The 16,270-nt window shown below is 38.5% G+C and overlaps 2 protein-coding genes across 3 annotated transcripts; both read left to right on the top strand.

Annotated features, from left to right (window-relative positions):
• The first annotated feature begins 1,230 nt into the window (after positions 1 to 1,230).
• cbx3a (chromobox homolog 3a (HP1 gamma homolog, Drosophila)) lies at positions 1,231 to 4,000 on the top strand. Of its 2 annotated transcripts, none has more exons than XM_059350737.1 (5): positions 1,231 to 1,368; positions 2,301 to 2,455; positions 2,657 to 2,810; positions 2,972 to 3,066; positions 3,367 to 4,000. In XM_059350737.1, the coding sequence occupies exons 2-5, from the start codon at positions 2,307 to 2,309 to the stop codon at positions 3,491 to 3,493; spliced, it is 525 nt and encodes a 174-aa protein (XP_059206720.1). In that variant the 5' UTR covers positions 1,231 to 1,368; positions 2,301 to 2,306; the 3' UTR covers positions 3,494 to 4,000. The 2 variants fall into 2 exon arrangements, with proteins under 2 accessions (XP_059206720.1, XP_059206719.1); XM_059350736.1 differs by lacking the exon at positions 1,231 to 1,368 and adding an exon at positions 1,446 to 1,791.
• A 4,055-nt stretch (positions 4,001 to 8,055) lies between these two features.
• Positions 8,056 to 12,083, top strand: snx10a (sorting nexin 10a). The gene is made up of 7 exons (XM_059350011.1): positions 8,056 to 8,341; positions 10,361 to 10,408; positions 10,520 to 10,606; positions 10,835 to 10,935; positions 11,083 to 11,181; positions 11,282 to 11,476; positions 11,557 to 12,083. Exons 2-7 carry the CDS (start codon positions 10,376 to 10,378, stop codon positions 11,693 to 11,695), a joined length of 654 nt encoding a protein of 217 aa, XP_059205994.1. The 5' UTR covers positions 8,056 to 8,341; positions 10,361 to 10,375; the 3' UTR covers positions 11,696 to 12,083.
• Positions 12,084 to 16,270: the final 4,187 nt, after the last annotated feature.

Here is a 16,270-nt window from a genome sequence, read left to right as displayed (position 1 = left end):
TTGAAATGCTCTTGCAGACATTGTTCTTTCTGATTAAAAAAAAAAAAAAAGATAAAACATTCTGTCTCATTCCTCTGTCACTGTTTTAGGAGTATAGCTCCCCCTCTTTTAATAACCAGTATTGATAGAAGAATGCCCTTAAATCACTCTTACAGGGAGATAAGCTGAAAAAAAATATGTAATCTGAACACTTCAGTGGGTTCAGACCTTGCAGCCTCGATTAACTCCCTTGTATCACAGCCTTTTGAAGGCCGGAGGGCTAAAACTTAATATCATATTCCAGAGAGGCTTTCTACAGGTGCTGGAAATCCTTGAAAACATTTTATTTTAATTAAATTGCTTGAAACTGCCTGAAATTTAGGTTTTATGTGATGCCATGTCTGCTTAAAAACAGCCCCATTTTATAATCAGACACATTTTGAAATATTAAACTTAACTTAAACATAATATGATGTTCTGTTTATATTTTGGAATAAAGCAGTGCAAGACTTAAATATTTATTTTTCAATTTACATAAAGTAAATCCAACATTTAGGGCGGGGATGGACAACTTAAATGCTGGAGGGGGCCACAATTTTTCATTGACACTACCACAGGGCCACATATAGGTCCGTGCACTTTACCAGATATGATGAAACTGCAATTTTCAATATGTTTACAGTGCAGTAACTTAACATATTTCTTGCTCAAATGCATGTATAACTGTATAAATAGGAATACAAAAGGTTTGAAGCAAATTAAAAATAACCACTGTGATTTCTTATTTTTTTCAGTGCAAGAACAGCAGAGCAACATTAATTGCAAGAAGTCATTTTGTGCATTTTTAGGCTGCACTTTTAAGATTTCATGCACAAATGCATGTAGTTGTATGAGGGCCCCGGGCCACCAGTTGCCCATCCCTGATTTAGGGCATGGATAGGTCAAAATAAATAATAGAGAACCAGTTGCTTTACGTGACCATTGTCAGGTTAAGGAGTCTGTTGTGCAGTTGTTCATTATTAGGCAAGAACATGAAAGGTAAGATTATGCAAGAAGATCTCAGGAAAGTGGGATTCCTAGTCTTAAAATAACATTATTTAACCTGTCAAGAAACAGCGCAGTTCCGCATTCCGAGGCAATAGATGGCGACAATGCACCCATTGTGCCTGGATGCCAACTTCCTTTCAAGCCAAGAAAGAAAAGGCAAAAGCACGAGGCACAAAGGTAAAGAGCGAAGCGCGGTTTCCTTCTGGGCTTCCGTAGGAAACCTGCCACTAGCTTTTGGCGCCGGCTGCCCTGCAGTTCTTGCAGCGCTGCAGACAACAGATAAAGCGAAGGCTGACCGCGTGGTAAGGAGGCATCACTAGAGCAGTTCCTGTTGTTTTACGGGTGCGTATGCAGAAGAAATTCATTTTAAACGCTGCATGATGCAACACCTAGCGTATTTTTAATCGATCGATCCAAACTAGCTTACAATAACGTTAGCTTCCTTTTGCAAGTTGGACGTCGTAGCTGGATACGTAGCTTGTGCAGAAAGTGAGCCGTAACATCAGCCCAACAATGTTAGCTAATGTTAGCAAGCTAGCTCTACTATTTTAACCTGCGTACGTGATTTGCATTGTTAGTGTATGCTCACGTATCCCACAATATAACGTTACAGTAATTTTTGGATCAAGTAGCGTTAGTGTCGTCTAACAACTCGAATAACTAAGACTAGAAGTGACTATTTCAGGAATTTGTTTCATCCTCGGGCCTGGAACGTTTTTATGTTGTTGAGCCTGGCATTCAACCTTCATTTGCTCATTCAAAATGGTAATGTAACACCACTAACTCATGTTGTTTCCTCACACCACTTATCTTTATCAACGTTGCCGTGTAGATGGCACATTAAAGTTAAGGGGGGATTGTCTTTACCACCAGTGTCTAAGTTTTTTCAGCTACAGTTAGCATATAGGCTAATCTGCATAACGTTATTTGTGATTTGTCTAACTTTGAATATTTTTTGCACGACACCTATTGGCTAAGTCGATGCAATTTGGCATTATGATGGCCTTTATGTGAAAGCATTGTCGTGTTCATGTACACTTTTGAGCACTAGTTATAATAAAACAAGTTTTGTGGCGACTTAGATTGCCGCCCCTTTCTCTGTGGCTAATATGGGGCATGTTGATCTCACTCAAATGAATAGGAATTAGAGCAATAACATACTGCACATTCATGAGAATTGTTGAAATGATATTTCAACAACATTAAGCAATTTAAGTTCTCACAAGCTTCCTCGTTTTTTTTTTTTGTTTTTTTTTTGTTTTGTTTTTTTACAGCAAAACATGGGCAAGAAACAGAACCCCAAGAGTACAAAGAAGGATGCAATGGACACGCAGGAAGAGCCTGAGGAATTTGTTGTGGAAAAAGTACTCGACCAGCGTATTGTCAATGGAAAAGTAGAATTCTTCCTCAAGTGGAAAGGATTTACAGAGTGAGTTTCCTGGGACACCTGCCCCCCGCTGAGCTGGAAGTGCTTCCCTGGTATGGGGTTGTGCTATGCTTTTGTCTGTAGTTTTTTTTAGTTGCATGAAAAAGCTGCTAATCTGCATAGAAGCTAGTTGGCTATGTTCTTTCCGTCTGTATGGAAATCAGTGTGACGGTGCAAATGGTGACACTCTTTCTGCTCATTAAGGGCCGACAATACCTGGGAGCCAGAGGAGAACCTGGATTGTCCAGAACTGATTTCAGCATTTTTGGAAGCACAGAAGAACGTTACAGAGAAGCCTGCTCCTGTTAAAAGAAAGGCATCAACAGATGAGCCAGAGACAGAAGCCAAGAAGAAAGAAGTAAGTTCACAAAAGGTTTTACATGCTTCTCCAGCCTACTTTTTACTTGAGATGACAGAATTTAATTGTGGGAATCCTTTACACAAGGATAATTTCAAGATGTCATATGCAAACCTTTACTGTTAGATTTTTTTTAAAGCAATTTTTATTATCACTTATAGCCTGAGAAACCACGTGGCTTTGCGAGGAACCTCGACCCAGAACGGATAATTGGTGCAACAGACAGTAGCGGGGAGTTGATGTTCTTGATGAAATGGTGAGTACAGAAAGAAATTGTCTTTTGTGTGCACACAGCTCAAACTTGAATCCTTTTGGTACTTGAAACATTTAATATTCCCATCTGTAAATCCATCTTTACTTGATACTCTGGCTGTGTTTATATATCTATATATCTAGTGATACATAGGATGTATATTCAGCCAGGTACTACTGTTGTAGCAGTGTTTCCCCCCCAGGTTAAGTAGCTTTTAACCTGACATGAAAAATAATGGATTTGTCGGCAGCAAAGCTCCACAGTTCCTGTAATCCTTTCTCCCCCTTTTCCTTTTGTCTTTAGGAAAGATTCGGATGAAGCAGATTTGGTTCCAGCCCGTGAGGCCAACACTCGCTGCCCTCAGGTGGTTATTTCCTTCTACGAGGAGAGACTGACATGGCATTCCTGTCCAGAGGATGAGGCTCAATAATAGTTGTCTGGTCCCTGCAATCGCTTGCACCACGTAACACCCTTTTCCTCAGGACTGAATTTTCTCCTCTGGCTTGCCTTTTGCTTTTAGCCATCATTATTTTCAAAGATGTTTTTGCTTTGATGTTTTTGCTTTGATAGGCTGTCAAGGAGAGTTATGTTATTGTACATATCAGCTGAACCGTTTGTAAGGGAGTAGGTGGTGGTGTTGTGCTGTACAATGAAGTCTTCCGGTATCATATTAATTGATGTGATGGCAGTTTAGAACGCATATTCTTACATAGGACCCATCACAGCCCATATTCTTATCTGATAAATTTTTGTAATTTCTAAATGGCTACTTTGGTCTGTTATGGTAACCTCTTGTATCTCAATCTCATGTGAAATGCTGATTCGTTTGGTTCGTTTTTCCACAGTTAGTGCTAATGTTTTGTTCTAAAAGTGCATTTTGTATACTCTTGTCTGTAAATATTATTTGAAGTTCTAATAAAGGTTTTATGTGACCAAATCTCACTGTTTACATTTTTTGGTCCAAGGAAATGTGTATTAAGAATTTTACTTCATTTTAGTTTTGGTCCAATTGGAGCTTACATTTTGGTAGTAGTGTTTGGAACTGGATTTATGTACTGTTAACTTTATTTTGGGCCATTCTTGCACTACACTGGTCAATGTACAGGGTTACATGTGTACATCCAAATTAAAATCCTTGCTTTGGTGCCAGCAAAAAAAGGCAAAATTTCAAAATGTTTGTCATACTGTCGTAGACAAGGGCAATGTTCAGCTGACCCCTACAAAGTTTTACATTTTTGACCTCCTACATGTAAGTTTTAGTTTTTTGCCAATCATTCCCTGCACATAACCAGTCAGAGTCTAAGGTCTAACATAATGCTGCTTCAGTCTTGCAGGCTGAGTCATATTCATCACTGTGGTGTGAACTCAATGACTGACAGTATAAATACAAAGGAAAGGATCATACTTTGTTAGTGTATTATTAATACTGCAAAGGCATTATGTACATGTAAGACAGTTGTCTTGAATATGTCCTATTACTCCTTATCTCCCTGAATCTTAGGCCAATCTGCACATGTGAATAGTAAGAACTTTTCCTCACATGGAGTACTGCTGCACAGACTTAAGTAGTTATTTGTACAAGTCTTTTACTTTTAACTTGCGCAATTTTAAAAGTACAACCTTTATTCTTGTGACTATTTTTTTCCATTGTGGCATTGCTATGTTTTACTCAGTAAATCCTTTAACCCCTGCCAATCCGGGAGAAACCATCTTATACTAAAGCTCAGTACTGTCTCTATCAAACAGCTGAGTTCAGCGTTGATGGGTCTCTTTCGCCACGTCGCCAGGTGGCATGGCTGCCACAGCAGCGTTGTGGAGAACAGTCTCATGACTCGCATTAGGGCATGGGAGATGGACTTTGGAACTTTGTGCATTAGTGTAGATGAGGTTTCTAAGGTAACTCACAAGAGGTTTGGGTTTCTGTAGGGAAAATCCCTCATGATGACATCCCCCAAAAAATAATTGATAGAGAAAAATCTGTTACATTCTTCCTGCGGTAAAGAACCTGCTAATAGTTGCTATCAAGAAACAATTTTAAATTCCCACATGAAGGCAGACCTACAAGTACAGTGGCAAAAAAGTATTTTTTATGTCTCAACAGCAGTGACAGGTGTGGCCTGAGGCATTCTGTTTTTTATGTTGTCCATCAGTCCCTATGTAGTGAACAAGATATCTCGGGAACGCCTTAAGGGAATTTTTTCATATTTGGTACACAAAGTCCACTTTGACGCAAGGAATCGGATTTAGGAGGCCTGAGTTCAAGGTCAACATGTAAATGGTAAATGGGGTGCACTTATATAACGCTTTTATCCAAAGCACTTTACACATTACGCTCATTCACCCATTCACACACACATTTATACTGGTGGCCGAGGCTACACCTGCAACCATTGGGAATTCATTCACACACCAATGAACACAGCATCGGGAGCAATTCGGGGTTCAATATCTTGCTTAAGGATACTTCGACATGTAGCTGCCATGGTCGGGGATCGAACCACCAACCTTCCGCTTACTGGACGAAAGCTCTACCAACAGAGCCACAGCCATACATTTTTCGCCTTGACTCAAGACTTAATCTGGTAATTATGAAAAAAACATAAATGTCTAAATGGATGAAGAATTAAGTTTTTGGAAATTTTATATCTAAGGTCAAATGTCAGCTTCTCTGTGACATCACAATGTTCTGCCGTGTAAACAAAGAAATACTGAGATAGAGGAATGCAAACAGCAGGCTTCTGTACATCTGTCATACTAAAGGAAAAGAGTGAAGGGTTTAAACAAATAAAACATGAGAAATATCTTGATTAAATCAAGCCTCCAATCAGTACTGAACAGTCATCCTTTGTATGCTAATTTCAGGCAATCAATTACCAGTTTACAACACACTACACTACAATAAAAACAAGAGTCTGCCAATAAACAAGCACTTCTAATGGTGCATTTTTGGAAAATATAATTGGGTTTTTATCATGTTGCTGCATAGCCACATGATTGTGTTAAATATGGTATATTAATGTAAGATAAAACTAATATGATACATCTTTTATTTAAAAAAAAAAAAGAAAGAAGAAAAAAGGTTGTTATCTGTCGTTCTGTGCATACAGGACATGACGGTTGTCTATAGTTCAAATAATGGAGCACTTCCCTGTGTCAGCATGTGTTATTCAGCACCTAATACGCCATAACCAGACAATTAGATTATCTAGACACTTCAAACCAATAAACCAACTCAATCAATAGCTAATCGTGACAGTTTGAAAGTGAGTTGTGCTGACTTCACCAAAGATAAAGGGACCTTTTTATGCAAATGAGCAGAATGGCCTCCTTTCAACACTTTTTCCTGAGGTATATTTAAGGCCACACCCCACTAGCTGTGGTATCTGCCAGTCCTGGGCTGCACAGGGTTTTGGAATATACTTCTGTGAACTTTGGTAAGAACTCTTTTAATACTTTATTATGTACCATTTTATTTTTAAAACTGTAATTGCAGGAAAATGTGGCCTATGTGGCCATGGTTGGGGAAAGTTCAATCCAATATTTGAACATGAGCCACTCTCTCTCAAAATGAGCTGCAACTTAGTTTCTTTTTTTTTTATTATGTCATTAGGTATCAAGTGTTGCACTGTTCCCTAGACAAGTACTGAGATACTTTAGCAGTTATCCTTGATGACATCACTATGAGTTTTAGCACTCATTTTAAAAATTGAGACATTTTTTTCGTGCATACTAATACTTTTTGGACAATCTGAGACCATAGGTATAATGTGTATGAATTTTGATGGGTGTATGTTGGGTGTAGTTTCCCTTTAGATGAACCACAGTAATAATAGAATATCCCTAAATAAGCTGTTGCTGCTATATTATGCTATGGTGTGTTGCAGTGGTGGGCGTGCTTACTTTGCCTATCTGCTGTCAACAAAATCAGCAAGGATAATTTAGATACTGTTGTGGATGACCTGAGCCACATTATTTTAATACACTCTACAGTTATTGGTCATGGGCAGCAAAGAGATGTCATTGACTGTATCATCACTTCCTCTTGTCTTCATTGTTGGATGGGAATATCATTCTTGTGGATGTCATTAAATGGAAAATTGAACAGTATGGGTACGATAGGGTTAAAAAGCACAAGATCTTGTGTTAGTAAGAAAAATTATGAATTTAACATAAAATACATAATACACAATGAGGACAGTAGCCACGAGTCTCAGACAACAAAACTTAAGTCTGCAAGTAGCTACCTGAATTGTTCATATTTATTTGTTCAGTTAGTTTTTAAATTGTCTTAAGTGCATACCCCTATTTTGAAAGTCTTGTTCACACTGTCTACTACCTGACAGTCTTATAATTTAAAAATATTGAGACTTAAAGAAATCAGACTATAATGTATATTTTGGATGTAAACTACCTTTGGGTTGCTAAAACTCCCAACTTCTGATTTTAATTAATATACAATGTAAAGTATTTCTCATATTTTTTTTACTGCACACATATGTAATTTGGATTGACATTTTGAGGTAAATATTGTACTAATATATATATATATATATATATATATATATATATATATATACACGCACACACACGCACACACATCTGAGTGGGCCCATTCTGCATAACAAGTGCTTTTATTTTTGATACTTTTGTACGTTTAGTTTTTTATGAAGGACTTATATAAAGTAGCCTAAGCAATATAACATCCACCTCCAAGAAGTTAAACACTTATTAGGTTTGATCATGTTGCCTAAATTGGCAATGTGAAAAAGAAACAAAAATACAATATTTCTGATTAGTATAACAATAGAATCGGTGCTAAATGTATTATCTGAGCTCCACTCTAGATTTGATCGGTATTATCTGTCGTCCAGCCGTCCTGTTACTTTCCACTGGGCCTGCATCACCGCCAGCTCGTCTCCTCCCACCAGCTGATACCATTTAAACTGATCCCACCCGCTGAATCAGGGACAGGTGCGCGTTCAGGTCACAGCTAACTCTCAAATTGATATCTTTGTTTCTCGATGTGGATTAGTTAAAAAAACATATCTGAATTTATTGTTTTTACGACATTTTATTTTGTATAGTATCTATAAGATATGGCTTTAAGGTCCTGACAACACGTGAATAAGCATCAAGTCAAAGGTCGCACAGTTTGAAATAGCAGCTCGTGTTCGCAGTAGTTCAGTACGGCAGTGCTGAGCCTCGAGCAACGCCACTGAGCTGCTGCTGTTTGTTCACAACCACCGGATTACTGCTTGGGAAGTGAAGACGGGGAAAGGTAGGCTCAGACAACAACTGAAATAACGCCACAAAGTTTTGCTTTTTTTTGCAGAAATGTATTATAGTTTGTACAAAAGCGTTTTTTTTCTCTCCCAAAGGCAGTGAAACCGCTAGATCTTCATTACCTTAATCTAGTGACAATTAAACTACTAATCGTTTGTGTACATATATTTTATTTCGAATATTATCAGTTTACGTGGCTCGGTATCTACTCATTTGCTGTTTAGTTTATTTTTAAATCTAAGAAATGCAATTACCACAACATATGTTAGACTATGTCTTGCATGGAGATGGTAATGCCTTGTTTCAGTCCAGCCATAACATCCTGGATCATGACTTTATTGGCATAAATGACACTGCTTTTGGTCAAAGGTCAGTGCTTTAGTGCACCAACTTAATGCATTTTACAGGCCAAACTAATGTAATCCTATTATGTAACCTATAGTGGCAGGAAAAAATGGAAGTTGGTAATCGAGATTTCTCACACACACACACACACACACACACACACACACACACACACACACACAGCCCATTGACCGCAGGTGACCTGATAAGATGGTGTGGAATTTATTGATTTCCTTAAGAAGTAGTCATGCTGTGGTTATTTACATTTCAATTTTCATTTATCATTAGTTTAAGCCAAAATGCTCAATAATTAACCAGTCAGTGTTTTGTTTTTTTACTTTACTAGTTGACCAGTGATGTCTAAAAAGACCCCAACTAGTTAACTAGTAAGCTAGAAAGTGATAAACTAGTAAGGCCCAAACATCACCAACTAGTGGGCATCTTGGCCTGTATTAGTTATTGGTTAGTTACTTTAAGCCTCACTAATTCACTAGTAAGGCCAGAATAGACCCTAACTAGTCAGCATTTGCCTTGACTAGTTGACATGTAAGCTACAACATGCAGCCACTAGTTAATTAGTTGTAGTTCCTCCAGCCAGGAGAGCAACATGCCTTACACACATTTTCTTCAGCTAGTTAACTAGTTAAGTCAAAAGACGCTGTGACCAGGTAACTAGTGAGTATTTTGGCTTACACTCGTTCACTAGTGGAGGAAACTGGTGTCTGATATCAAGGATATGAAATATAGGCAAGCTTTTGATTCCAAATCTCCTGAGATATTTCTTCGATGTCAGCCTCACATTTGCACTTAGGTCCTCACTTTGCATTCTGACAAAATCATATTAACAAATGCTTTGTATGATCTATTAGTACTGTTTATAGGCAGGCTGATTTATCTTGACTGTAAAGTTTTGTGGCTCCATTCTGACATTTATTCTTTTGCTTTTACCAAGTTAAGTTTGCCGACCCCTTTATTAAGTGTATAGTAGATCTGTCTATAGCAACATATGATTTCATGTGATTTGCAGAATGACAGTGGAGTAAGGATGCCTTATGACTCCTTTAGATTTGCCTGTCACAAGGCAACGCTGTGAGCTCTTTAACATGCCACGTTTGAACACCCAAGCAGCCACTTTTCTAAAAATATAATCGTGCTTCAGCAATTTTACTTTGCTTTAAATCATGCATCTTAATTGCAAACTTTCATAATATTATTAATAGCGATAGTTACTCAGTGAATGGGAATGGCTTGGACTGTATTTTTGCCTGTTTTGTGGCGGAAATGTTTTCTTGTTGTTTTCAAACTGTTTTTGTGCATTTCCATATTAAGGTTCTTACGATTTAGATCCACCCCTCTCAAGCTAAATCCTCCTTCCTTGCCCTTTGTTCCCCTTCATGCTACATCAGCTTCAGATGTTTGCATGATTGAGTCCTTTAAGAATTGAATCGCCTGCCTGGCTTCTTTCCGAAACAGATTTGGCCTTAAAAACAAAGCACTTTAGCTGCTGGACTTTTTATTACTGTTAAACTTTTAACTGTGTTCTACTTCATTTCTTGTGAAAATGTAACAACTTTTTCTTTTTCTCTGCTCTCACAGGCAATTTGCACTTAAATAACTTGGAGAAGATCACTTTCAATGCAACTGACTTATTATTTTCTGTCTCTGACAGGTTGTTATATACAGTATGGATAAAATGCTGGAGAATCTGTCAAAAACTGTAAGTGGTCAAATGTGCTCCTTCACACTGCTTGTAATATTTTCATTTAAAAACACTTCAATATTTACAACTGCTTGTCATGTAATGGAACCCTAATTTAAAATTTTGTAGGAGTTTGTCAGCATCTGTGTTCAGGATCCAAGGTTTCATAGAGATGACCTCTGGCACACACACGTCGACTATGAAATCTGTTTACAAGTAGGTGCCACTTGGGAGAATTTTTATTTTTTTAGGTAATTTTGACTTTGTGATAAGAGTATGGGCAGATTATAATACAATAGGCCCCTTGGCTCCGACACCTCGTATAGAGGACAAGATAAAGACTTTGTCTTTGCCTCTTTTCAACTGTTTTATCTTTTTGTGGTTTGTCCCTTTGAAGTCATGAACATTTTTTTTCTGTGTGCTCATTTTGTCTCTCCTTTTCAGACCAACAGTATGTGCTTTCGAAAGAAGACTTCCTGTGTAAGGCGGCGTTACAGTGAATTTGTCTGGCTGCGTCAGTGTCTGGAACAGAATGCTCTCATGATGTAAGTTTGTACCTCAAATTCACCTAATTTGTTGACATATTTTGGCTTACTCTTTAAAAATCAACGGAATTCCATTGTTACCATTTTTATTAAGCACCCAGTGAGCTTTCTCTAAATGAATTGTCTTTCATGTTGTTCTCTGTCCAGGGAGCTTCCCAAGTTGCCGTCTTGGAACCCCTTCTTCAGTCTGAGGAACACACATCAGGTCTCACAGAGGATGAAGGGCTTTCAGGAGTTTTTAGAAAGGTGAGTTGCTGTATAGCTCAAGCAATGGCAGCAGTCAAATGGTAGCATTGTTTTCACCTGTCAACTGGTTGACCCTGTGCCATTTATATTCCTTCTCTAGAGTTCTTCATAACCCGTTGTTGTTATCGGACAGTCGACTCCATCTGTTCCTCCAGTCAGACCTCAGCATCAAAAGGATGGAGAGGTGTGCTCTTGGCAAGACCAAGTACACAGTGGCTGAAGCCATACAGCGTTCCAGCAGCGGATACATCAGCGGTTTGGAGGACAAGGCCTCCTGTGACTCTGACTGTGAAAGGTACGAGCGTGGATAGAACATTTTAAAAAATGGCATCTAATGCTCGATTGACCCCTCCATTCACTTTCCTCCCACTGCAGCTCTTCCTCATCAGGATTGGGACATAGTGTGGACACTTCACTCCAAGGAGGAAGCTCCATCACCTTCTTCGAGTCCCCCAGAGAGCCAGAGCTGTTCAGCTGCAGAATTCCCCAGCCCACTCATTGCAGTTGTACTTGATCAGCTTGTTTGTTATACCCCATGGAGCTCTTGCTTTTCTCAGTTAACTTACAAAGAGCAACACGTTTTGTTTTACCTTTTCCTTAACTTTATTATCTCCCTTTGACATTTGTTGTTTTAATAATTTGCTTTAGTTTTCTCAAAGCAATGCTATGGTCGTTTAATTTAGCGTATCCTTGTCAAAAAATGTTTTAAAAAATGTATACTAAACCTGCATTTAAATGGTGAATTCTTAAATATTTTCTATGTATATTTTTATCTGCACTGAAGCTGTACTGAGGTTAGCAAGTGATGAGTTTGGAATTGTGGATAGGATTTTTAGAAAAATATATGAATACTTTTATGATGTGTTAAAGGATGAATAAATTGTCTTTTTTGAAGAAAAAAACTTCTGGCTCTAACTGGCTTCTTAAATATTTATTGAATAATATGTATAATGACTTTGGACAGCACTTATTTTCTTTACCTGGATTGTGACAGTGCAACAGTCATGCATTGTTGTAACAGCCCAGTAGAGGGAGTGTAGACATCACAGGACCTCAAGCTACTTGGTGGATACAGCAGGCTTATGTAGGTCTATAATACTCACAATGTTGGTTAGAACTTCATTGTGTGAATGCTGAGTCAGTATGTTGAAAAATCTTTATCACCTATTGCAGTCCATTGAAAACATATGGACATACTATGATGTTTTTAATTTATTTTTTGACAAACTATATTGCATTGTTTTGGCATTTTGACATACCATAGTGCATATATTTTTGAACATACTATTACCATGACAAAGCGTTTTAAGGATTTTTTTGGACAAACTACAACATTTTTTGACATGCTATGGTGTTTTTATTTTTTTATTTTTGGACATACTTTAATATGGTGCTTTCTTTATTTTTGAACATACTATGCTATTACCATGATCAATGTGCTATTAAAGCACTTTTTTCAGTTTTTGGGCATACTTCATGTTTTTTTTCCTCATAATTCTGCACAGACTATTGCCATGATCAACATACTATTCTAAAGCATTGTAGGGCATTTCTATATTCAATTGAATTCCATTCAATTAAATTCCCTCTTATTTATATTGCCCATATCACAGACCACACATTTGTCTTGAAGGGCTTTGTCTGTATGGCATTGACACCTTTCTTTTGACCGCCACAGCAGACAAAACACTAAAAAAATCTTTAATGGGGAAAAACATTAAGAAACCTCAGAGAGAGCAACAGAGGAGAAATCCCCCTCCCAGGACACACAGATGTGCAATAGATGTTAGACATTTGTACAGAACTGATCAACATAATACATTACAATAGATATAATCTGAGAGGGAAGAAGGAGGGAAGATAGAGGGGCAGAGAAAGACAGAGACAAGCAATGACAGCAATAATAGCCCCATAATGATGTCTGTGACTCATGATAGTAGTTGTAGTTGGTGCTGGTAAATAGAATCAAATAACAGCAGTTATAGTAGCAATAATAGAAGGAATAGGTAGCTAATGGTAACAGTCATTGGAGCAGTGAATATAAAATGACAGCAGAAGTGTCTGTAGCAGTAACAATGATAATAAGAAATTTGACTAATACTGATGAGATAACAGTAGTGGGTGTCTAGCAGGAGCGCAGCAAAAGTCCTGCCCCAACAGTGATCCCCGTTGAGGATCATAGTTGTATTGATAAGATAGAGTCTAGCATAATAACCATAGCAGCAGGCATGGCAACAGTCTGTGCCTACCCCATGGTCTACGGCAATGGTGATAGTAGTAGTGGGTGTGTAGCATGGCAGCAGGCGAAGTCATAGCCCATGGCCACCACGGGCCAGTGGCAATGCAACTGGTGTTAGGCACGACCACAGCAGGAGGAGGTGTCCCCATCTTGAGCCAACTAAGATCCATGGCGGTGACGACAGCAGGAGTGTGTGCCAAGCAGGACCACAGTCGTCACCCCATGATTTATGCAAACTTGTGAAATGAGAAAGCGCAGGAAACCAGGACTCAGAGAAGAGGCAAAGCAAGATTTAAAAAAAAAAAAAAAATAGGACATGAATGTAATGAGCACGGTTGTACAAGATTGTACATGTCTCCATAGGGACAGGGAAGTAGGTAATAATAGTTACTATTAAAGGTTATTAAGATTATAATGTCACCTTTTCTTGAAACTATTTTAGAAAACTTTCTATAAGCTGAAATCTTGCTGCTTTGAGGAAGTGTCTTGAGATACTGGGTTTTTTCCTTCTATAACATGTCTTTCAGACTTGTAGAAAGAAAATATCCAAAACACATTTAAATATTTTTTATGTCAATTTGTGGTTGTAGATCTCTACTATTTGTCCCATAACTAAGAGATATCAATAATGCTTCATTTGCACATTTGAACATAGATTTTCAGAAAGCTTATATAAAACATAATTGTCTTAATGTGAGCAATCCACTGGGGAAGCTTCAAGGTACCCTATTTATTTTTACCCTATTTATACCCTATTCACCTGTAGTGTTTTGAAGAATGTATGGAATTTTACAAAACATATCTTAAAAAGGCAAAAGGTATTCTCCCCCACATTTTTTTCCCAGACTCTGAGCCACAAATCTTCACTTTCTACAACAAAGTTACAGATTGGAAATACAGTTTCATTAATATATCCTACTGTATATTCTGAAGGTTTTTACAGTTGGGTTTGTTCATATATCCATCATCGTCTGATTTATACAACATTTCATTCCTAAAAATATAGCGAAAATGGATTTTATTTATGGCTGTTGACAGTATTTTCAGCTTTATGGAGTGATAAAGTCCCTCTGTAAAAACCTTTGACTCTTATATGTCCACAGAATGAAACAAGAATTTTGCAGGAATATATATATAACAAAAAAAGGTCTTAATGTAAGTAATCAACCTATTCAAGTGTTTCTCCTTTTAATGTACCATACCTGTCTTCCAAGTATATGTGCATGTTACATTTTCACCATCAAGAGGTCCAGTGTTGGTCACATTTCATCCCTGTGTCACTTCTGTCCCAGGTGAGATGGTCTAATTAAAGGAAGACAGAAAATTAATTTAACTATAACAGGCTACTCTTGGGAATCACCTGCAAGAAACAAGACATGCTTCAAACTGTGTGTGTTACAGGGCTGTGGGCGTGGATGGAGGGGCAGTGCAGGAGTGCAGGACAGCCCCGTAAATTGAAAGCTGATGAGAGAAGCGAAGGCTCATTAAAGGAGACAGCAGCTGTCCTCACCACCCCTCCTTCCACCAACTGGTGGACTGACACAGGCTAGCCCACCAGTAAACCTGTGCCTGTCCCCTGTCTCTGTCCTCTCCTCTCCTTCCCCTGGATGGTGCTGTCTCCCTGTGCGCACAAGCCATAATGAAGCTGTCAGTGGCTTCACACAGCAGCCACTGAGCTGTATTCATATGGCAAACACAGACCCAGACACATACATACACACAGCTGGGTGTCTGCAACACACTGACAGCTATGAGCACACACACACATACAGTGTATACACTGGTGGGAAAGCTGTGGATGAATGAACACTTTCTCTTTTCCTCATCGACTGTCATTTTCTGAGTCCCACTGGTTTGTGGTTGGAGCTCTCCATCTCTGTTTGCTGTTCGGGTTGACCTTATCAACGTACCCCATGACAGCCATACAGGGCGACACACACACATAAACACACATGCTCTGTTTGGTTCAGAGCCAGTCAATTTTCTGACAAAATGAAATGCAACCGCAAGTGGTGGCATCTTGTGTTTGTGTGTGTGTACATGCACACATCTTGCCTTTTCATAGCCGAGAACATCTAGCATTTGGATATTGAGTATTCACGGTACATGTCTATTTCAGCTCGGTAATTTATAACTCAATTTCCAGTGTGCATTGATGCGCTTCATACCTCCAAAACACCAAACAAAGCCCAAACCCAATTGTATTTCAAAGCAATTAGGGTGTCCACTGAGTTGTGAACGGTCCACGTTGCGGCGTCTCTGGGCCCGTGTGATATTTTTAATTGTTAATTTTCTGTCACATTAGTCAACTTCAGTGCCTTTGGACAGGTGACCGAGCTCCTGTAGGCAACACATAAACTGACACAGAACATATTCTCAGTTTTTTGATGCAGCACAGTGGATGGTATTTTTATGAGCAGCTAGGGGGAAAAGGTTCAGCTGTATGCGACGAGTTAAATGACGAGATGGTATATCATATTTACAGCTGTTTTATGGTAAGAATCTTTCTAATGCTTTTCAATATGTGCGGTGGCCGTCAATATTAGCATTAGTTTATGGGTCTAAATTATTAGCTCATTTAGACTTTCACCTGAAGCCACCGCAGGAAATGGCTTCACCTCTTTGACCCTACAAAAGCCAACAATGGCAAAATCCATATGAGCAATTATCCTGTATAACTCTCATCCTGGCCTTGTGCTTCTTTCTGCACCCATAGTGTCTCTCTTTATTTTCCTAATTTCCCTCTCTCTCTCTCAACCCACATCATCTCTCTGAAGACTGCTAAGTTAATTAACTGTTCTATTTTGTTGCTTTTTCGCTGATGATGCAAGCATGGCTTAGCGTACCTCA

This window comes from Centropristis striata, chromosome 14, assembly GCF_030273125.1.
Source record: "Centropristis striata isolate RG_2023a ecotype Rhode Island chromosome 14, C.striata_1.0, whole genome shotgun sequence".
NCBI lineage: Eukaryota > Metazoa > Chordata > Actinopteri > Perciformes > Serranidae > Centropristis > Centropristis striata.
The sequence above is the reverse complement of the archived record's forward strand: the minus strand, read 5'-3'. Positions and strand labels throughout refer to the sequence as shown.